General features: G+C 32.9%; 1 protein-coding gene across 1 annotated transcript; it reads left to right on the top strand.

Annotated features, from left to right (window-relative positions):
* The first annotated feature begins 4,253 nt into the window (after positions 1-4,253).
* LOC145738833 (CD63 antigen-like) lies at positions 4,254-7,268 on the top strand. Its single transcript, XM_081993916.1, has 5 exons — positions 4,254-4,512; positions 5,749-5,937; positions 5,989-6,162; positions 6,222-6,410; positions 6,751-7,268. The coding sequence occupies exons 1-5, from the start codon at positions 4,453-4,455 to the stop codon at positions 6,823-6,825; spliced, it is 687 nt and encodes a 228-aa protein (XP_081850042.1). The 5' UTR covers positions 4,254-4,452; the 3' UTR covers positions 6,826-7,268.
* The last annotated feature ends 1,109 nt before the right edge of the window (positions 7,269-8,377 follow it).

Here is an 8,377-nt window from a genome sequence, read left to right on the forward strand (position 1 = left end):
GCTTGTTAAATTTGTAAACATATCAACTTTTGAAAGTGAATGCTTTTCGTTGGTTTAATTATGCGGTACAGAGTATTTACCCTTTATTTAGAATACTGTGGTTTTTGACCCTGTCTTTTTGGTCCAGGGCAACAAAAAGGGGGTAAATCAGTTTTTGTTTGCACTTGAGCTGAAGCGTGCAAGTTCAACCATGCGGAGATTTAACGAGAAAAGGGTTTATTACTTTAATATGAAAATGTTTATGTTAAAAACGGATTACCTAGAGGCCATCCTGTTAAAATAGCTAAAACTGGCCATATCAAGCAAGGGGTTGTACGAAACATTCGTACCCCCTTCAAATTTTCTCTGTTTTTTTGCATCGAAAAGAAAATGCGAGTATATAATCACGCCCTCGAGCCTTCTCATGCTTTGTTATCGCCATCCGGTAGTGTTGCTCAAGATTTCACTTTTTGAAGTGTCATATAGTCAAGTGCGGTCCTGTCGCGACGAATCAAGACTCCTTTTTTGGGCTTTTCTTTTGAGTCTACTTACTCGCCACCTTTCGTTCGATCTCCGACACCAGCCTGACTGATTTTAATGTAGACTCTATTTTGATGGATTATTCCGAGATCACGAAAATAATAAGACCGGTCGTTCAGGATTTATTTTGACTCCCATTCGTTATTACCCGCTTCGAATTGTTTATACAGAAGGATGATTTATTAGAAGCATAGATTGTGTGCGCCAATGATAACGTTTAGACGTTTATTTATATGCCGAAATTGGATTTAAAATATGCCAACTTAGAATAATCATACTGATTAATATTATGCTAGTGCTGTAGTACTGCTAGCCCAACCTTCAGACAGGGATTTTAAATAAATTCATATTCGTTTTATTTGAGCGTTACGGATTTTCAGTAATAGATTTTGTTGAAGTGAAACTTTCAATTCCCTAATGGCTCAAAGTTAGAATCCCATATCATGTTTTGCGTATTCCGTGCTCGGAATCATTTAAACTTGTCCGGATTTTATATGAAATTTCACACATCGATAAAACCAAGGGAATTGTCAACCTCATCCACATAATTTGCAACATCAATTATGCTAACGTCTATCGTTAAGTAAACCAGACTTTACCGATAACCTGAAAGTCTCATATGAATAAATCCTCTTTTAAAAGATGGGCGAGCACATTTTGCTTTCAGGATAAGAATAAACCTTTCTAGTGAAATTAGGGATACAAATGATCTGACTGGCATAATGGATTGCCTAAGTAGAACCTCTGGACATTGACGCTGCCAATAGTGGGATAAACAATGGATAACTTGACATATTCTTATATATCTTTGAAATGTTTTATTTTTCTGGTTTTACTAAAGAACTCACAATTTTTTATCATTGTTTGTTTTTGTTATAAACAATAACTATCTTAAATAATATTTTTTTTATAAGTATTTAGAGTAGTTCAAACTGTAGAAGTCATGAGATAAAAGTTTCATAAATTAATCAAATTAAAGTAGTGCCACTGCATTTTCAAATCATATTACAAATAGCTAGAAAAGATTATTTAATTGGGTGAGACTGATAAGAAGTTGACAATAAACGAGTGTAAAACATGGAAGATAATCGAGGCCATTTGCGGCAAATGTAACCAAAAAAGATAGAGAATTGCACAACAAAAGCCATTTCAGAGAATTGGCACAGACCCGACGCCATTTGTACACCAAAAATGTTAAGTCGGTTAAGGCAATCTACATAAGAAAAATCATTGCACTAAATGGCAAGTTTTAAGAAGAAAGGCAGAGATCTTTAATTTTAATTTGCCCTGGAGACCTAATTCATTATTATGCATGAGATCTCTAGGTCCCCAACGGGGAAAAGATTTGCTTGCATACTAAACAGAAGTTTGGCTAACACACGTAACAGAGAAAAATGTTCGACTAAAAAGAAACGACCCTAAAATTAGACGAATTTCAACCTTTCGGAGCTAGATTGGTTTTACTAGCTTCTTTTTAATTGCATGTAATCATACATCAAATTCAGATTTCCTAAACCAGCTGGCTGACGTGATGTAAAATAAAAGTTCCCAACAAAGTGTAAAAACAAAATGTATATGTTTTTGTGTTGTTGGGCAAAGTGTCGGTGGCGAAACCAAAACGTTTTTATCCTATACACAGAGCTAAACAAAAGTTTACGCTAGAGTTTTAAAGCAATTTTCCCTGATTTAGATTTTTCCATTTCATTCTAAATTGTCGTATAGTTGACTTTAAACATTTATCCTTTTGGTACGTAACGCCTAGCTTTTAAGCAGTTTTAGGCTTCTACTTTGCTTTGTTCAAATAGACCCAATTTGCAATTGCCAACAGTATTAATTACCATTATTAGGCAATTTAACAGTGTTGGTAGATTAAACTAGGTAAACAGTTACAAATTGAACTGGTGTTTCATTTTTAATTTATAGAGTGATACGCTCAAGTATTGATTTTAGTAGTATTGATTATTACACAATCTATTTATTAGAAATTTAAAAGAAAAACATTAGAGTCAGCTAATCATTGTGATACGTCATATCACATATATGATATAACTTACCATAATGCATATTATTTCTTGATAATTGGTGAATGCGACTTAATGACAATAGTACAGTACTGACAATGGCACTCATGGCATATTATTGAAGTGGTGGCTTCTTCATTATGAACATTTGCCTTGTTGTTATTACGCTCATTTTAATTTTCTAATAAAATGTCCACGAAGTAGGCTATATCCAGGATGTAGACTAGTAATACTAGTATAAGTTAAAATTAGCATTTACCTTAATTAAGTTTGTCCTATGTAAAATAGGACCTGCTTCAGGAAAGACCAAGAGTTTTGAGAGAGTAAATAATGAAGAAATATAAAACTTCTCTTTTACTGCTTTATATTAATTGACATTTACTGATATAATTAAGACGTGTTGCAGTCAGAAAATGTAACGGAATGTTAGTCCCTAAGGTCAAGTCAAAACATGAATTTGCCAGGTTAGTTTCTCGGCCACAGCCCGACGTCATCCCGAAGGAATACGTTTCTGTTTCTCCAGCCCCGTAACCACACCAAACAGCGTAATCTACACAATTTTCGAATTAAACTCCGCTCTTTTCTATGCTGCTCCTCTTTTTAAAATAATTTAAATTGCAAATGTACTGTTTACAGAAAGCGCAAGTAATAATTGCAGTTTTGCTTTTACTTCATGCTTTCATGGCTCTAATTTTTCTCTAGTTAGGGACTTCTGAAATATATTTTGCGTTCTTCTAAATTCTAAATTCTGTAACTTTTTGGTCTAAAAATTGAGAGGCAGTCTTATAAATCATACATTAATTACCTTGGAGGATAATTAGTCCTCGACTACAATAATTAATAGAATCTAAAACGAGTTGAATTATGCTGCGGTGCGCAACGTTCACATCAGCCGTTCTGTTTACTGTGCCTTCTGTAACCCCAGGTGCAATTTATGTGGCTCTAAGATCGAATTCCCTGGATTTATGAGAACTATCTGTAAAACTATTGGCTATACTTTTTATCGCGACACGTTAAAGGACGCAGGATTTTTCAAAATTCGCGTGTAAAACGACTGGCATTTATTTCACCGCTCTTTTATATATGTTGGACCTGCTGTCCATTCTCAAGTTGTCGAACGTACGTATTGAGAAGTTTAGATCTTTGGGGAATTCACTTTATTTGTTCAACAATGAGTAATTATTCTTCAAGAATATAAAGTTTTTCTTTCTACACGTCAGAATAAAAAAGTCGAAAACTTTTCCCATTAAAATCTAATTAATTTTTATTATTGTCTCTAAACTAATACTAGGCCTAGACAGTTCAATAATTCAACCAACACAAAATAAAACCAGTGTATTGCCATACTGTTTCAATGACATTTGATAGAGCAGAATATAGATACCTAAATTCGTTTTGCACTAAACGTACCAATCAAAAACGCTATAAGTAAGCAATACTATACTGAACGTAAATTTAAGTACCTTGACAAGTGTTTTTTTGTGCTAAATTATATTTTCTCTTTTAACCGCAGCGTGATAGCACAACCTTGTCACAATTTGAAATCAATAAGTTTACGAAAAAAAAACTTCAAAATTTGGCTCAACTTTAGGTTTAAGCGAAAAATCCGTATTAAACAATTCTAAAAACTGACCGACCTATATATAATCATTTGACTAATAGTTCTTTTCCTGCTAAACAATGCTCACGTAGACTAAAAGCGTAAGTGGGTTAAGTTCAGTACCAGTAGTACCACAGACCACAAACCACCACGCAGTGAGCAGTGTGCCGCAGTTGCGCGTTGGGTCTATTTGTCAATTCTTTCTTCACTGAAAACATATTTTAGTAATGTTTGTTTATGTCTAGAAAGTGCCTTTAAAATCGTAGGTTGCAGTTAATCTTGTAGTTTCTTTTTGTTTCATGAGGATTCAGAATGGGTTGTGGTACAACTTTTGTGAAATATACGGTTTTCTTCGCCAATTTTGTGTTTGCGGTAGGTACCATTTAAAAGCTTTATAATGGGTATCTGTCCATATTATACTTTTACTTTAAACGTCTTAAGATAGAAATTGTGGGTTGGTTTTTGTTTAAAAATGGTTTAAACCTTTGTACTAATACTTAATTTCGCTTAGTGCTTCTTAGTTGTTCTTGTATTTTAGGTTAGAAAATTAGTCATGATTTATTTTTAGCAGTGTTACTTAAAACCTTGCTACACCAGTACACCAGAAAGTAAAACAAAACATTCGATTTGCTGTTGCGTTTTATGATTAACTGAAATGTTTATTCATAATTTCATTTGTTGATTTAGAACTAGGATAAATTCTATATTCCTTCTGATTTTTTTCAGTATCATCTGAACAATACACATTTAAATTCAAGGAGTACTGCATAACAAAACCAATTTATTTTTTTTAACATTAACAAGGACGCCTGTAAAGGAGGAATAACGTCATCAACTACTTTTTTGTTCATATCAGCAATAATTCCTGTTTAACTCATCCTTTTAAACTTAAATGACGATATTTATGATGCATGAATGAATTCATCAGTAAATTCTACTTGACTCATCATCATTGACCTCCAATATACTTTAAGGTCAGAAAATCTTTATAACAAATGGAAAAACCACACCTACAGGATTATATTATTAATAAACTGTTTTTTAAGGGTATTGTTTAGGGATCACAAAAGTAAGAAATTATGCTGATAAATGCAGAGAAAAAGTTAAAACTTTATCTGAGCTTTATATGTATACCTATGACACCAGATTTTCTAATCTAAACATTACTATGTACGTTGAGTTTAAACTGCGTATATTGTTATTGTTATTGTTAAAGCATCAGGCTATACCCATTTGTGTAAACAAATAGTATGAGGAGAAAGCAGTGGTTTACAGTACTATTAAATTGGTCAACATCTAAAGGTTATCCTGTCATCAGTCATAGATAAAATATATTTTATCTATGATTTAACAGGGATCAACACATTAAGGGGATTTCCTATTGTTATTATGGTAAAGTACTAAGGTAACTTGAGATCTTTAAATAACCGTTTAGCAGATAAAAATCATTATGAAGTCCCTCATCTAAATTTTAATGACCCAGTTATTATTTAATTCCAACCTATTGATATAATCAAAATTGTTGGGTTAAATACGGTGTTAAAACTTGTTACCTACACTCATACATTTTCGCATTGGTTTCATTAACAACTTTTTGTCATTTTTCAGTTAATTGGACTAGCACTAATCATCATTGGAATTCTGTTTAAACTAGACATTACCGAAGCAACCAGGCTAATTCCTGACAACTTTGAACTAGCCCCAGTTTTATCTATTGTAATTGGGGCTATTATTTTTGTGACTGCTTTCTTAGGATGCTGCGGAGCAGTTAAAGAAAGTCCTTGCATGTTGACCACTGTAAGTACCCAAAATTTATCCGTGGCTATCTAAGTAATACTTGGATTTTAGTATGCGATCGTCTTGTTGACGATTTTCATCATTCAAGTGGCCATCGGAGTATACGTCTTCCTTCAGATCAAGAATGAGTACCAGCTGAGGCATTCTATTCGTAGTAATGTAGAGAAGATATTCTTAGATGGATCTCCTAGTTCTATTGAAACCAGAGATGCTGCACAACGATGGGTATTTTCATTTATTGTTAAATGACCTATAGTTAGCTAAGTGAGAAATTTACTTTTTAGTTGAAATGCTGTGGAGTGAGTGGTCCTGATGAGTACTCACAAAAGCCTCCAAGTTGTTGTGCACACGAACCTTGTCCAGCACCAAATAACCCATATTTTCATGAAGGATGTGCTGATAAGCTCTACTCGTTTTTGGTACACAAATCGCAATTAATTGCTGGTATTGCTATTGCTGTTGCGGCTGTTGAGGTGAGCTTTCTTCAATTCTAAGGAAATGCTTTTGAAATTAAATACTATGCAGCGAGAATTATATTTTAGCTCCTGATAATAAATAATATATAAAATTGTCGAAATAACCAAGAAATGTCTTTGAAAGTTATGCCTAGAAATTTCACATAAGTATAATACGAGTATAATCCTGCAAAATGTTATTCTTTAATTACTGATATAATAGCATTTTTGAGAAAAAGTGTAAAGAAACTTGACCATCTTCAATTAACTAGACAACTAGTTCATTACATTCTCCTGTTCATACCTATAAAATATTCAGTTAATTACTTGTTATAATTAACTAAAATGTTATTTCCAGGTTATTGGAGCTATTTTTGGTCTTTGCCTATCAAGTTCCATAAAACACCACTACAGAAGGCATTTATATGCTTAAACGACTTCCAGATATGTTCAAAATGTTTTGTGTTAAACTTGTTTAAGTATCTTTATCTACATTTACTTGTAGCTTGTTTAGATTTTTTTATAACATTAATAATGTAAGATTCTCAATATAGGTACATTAACTGCCTAACAGTAACAAATTCTTTTACAACAACCTAAATTAGTGTATTAGAATAGTTGTATTGAAAATTGTTCAAAATCTATATTTGTAGTATATAAACAATCTAGTAAAATGCACGGAATATAATACAGTCCGTCCTTAAATGAAAGAATCTCTTTGTTAAAAATTAACATGATTATACATACTTGTTAATAAATACATGTATTATAATAAGGTTCATTCTTCATATGTATACGTTTTTGTCTCTGTTATATTGTTTTGTAGAGTAGGTTTTATTTGAATTTATTTTTTAATATACTGCTTTAAATTTAAAATTGAAGGCATTATTTACCGCTATATAGAATAGCCAACTGTTGATCAATGATTCTAAAATAAAATAGAATGTTTAATTTTCGAAAAATTGACATTTAAAATAAAAAATTAACAACACACAAATACTGAAAAAAAAATGTATTGTAGACTGTCCCTTTGTTCCTTTTTAATCTGCATTGAATTTTGGCGAAATTTACAAACGAGAGTGCTGTTATATCCATATAGAGCCGTTCTCAGTTCCAATAGCCTTTTGGCATGCACTCAACTACATTACAGCAGAGAACGTCATTGTCCGAAGAAATGTTAATTTCGGACATGCTGCGTAAATTATCCGAGTTGGCCCGGCGTTTGTGGCGGTTTTTAGAAATGCGTTTTGGCTGCAAACTTGCCAAAATAGTCAGTAATTTGTCTTTATTTCAGCAATGCGGAATTTTCTTGCTTTTTTGGAGACGACGACCCTTAACTGGTTTATTGTATTTGGGGTTCTTTGACCCGAAATTATTTGGTCTTTAAATATTCCATGAAATTGAAGAATGCCAACATATACATAGGCCGAACTTAACTTCAAGTCCCTTATTATTAAGGAAGGTGTTGGTAAACTAACTCAAAGATTTTACCCCGAAGGCTTTTTATTCCAATAACCGGCGAGAACGGTGGAAAGAGTATTTTTATCAGCACCGTTGTGTAAAATTACTTCTATTTGTGTCTTTTTGCTATTGTCTTTGGAAAGCGGAAGATGAAAATTTTCAAGTTTTGTTCATGGTTCTTTGTTTGCTGTTTTGCAGCAAAATAACAAATATGCTTATTCTTATTGTATAAAGAGAGAGGGTAATAAAGGACGAGCAGACAGTATAAAAGGTAATTTTACATTGTCTGTTTCGCTGAGTATTCTGGTAGAAAGATTAAAGTTTTGAAGCAAATCGTCCATCAAATTACCACTTACATTTCATAGAGTCCGCATCTTTACTAGGTATTTTGCGCTTTGTTGAAATAATGCCATACTCAGTACAGTAAAATTTGAAATCCGCATCTCAATTACACTTTAGCCGCAGGATTCCTCTTTTGAGGGCGCCGGAAATAAACTGCCAGAATAAATTTAAAGTTTGGGGTT

Source organism: Ips typographus, linkage group LG16 (assembly GCF_016097725.1).
Source record: "Ips typographus isolate SLU linkage group LG16, UJ_Ityp_2.0, whole genome shotgun sequence".
In the NCBI taxonomy this organism is placed as follows: domain Eukaryota; kingdom Metazoa; phylum Arthropoda; class Insecta; order Coleoptera; family Curculionidae; genus Ips; species Ips typographus.

Excerpts from the sequence above, each read along its gene's own strand:
- LOC145738833 (XM_081993916.1), top strand. The coding sequence starts at position 4,453 with ATGGGTTGTGGTACAACTTTTGTGAAATATACGGTTTTCTTCGCCAAT. Across the intron at positions 5,938-5,988 it reads GTCCTTGCATGTTGACCACT|TATGCGATCGTCTTGTTGAC; the intron begins GTAAGTACCCAA and ends CTTGGATTTTAG. Across the intron at positions 6,163-6,221 it reads GAGATGCTGCACAACGATGG|TTGAAATGCTGTGGAGTGAG; the intron begins GTATTTTCATTT and ends TTTACTTTTTAG.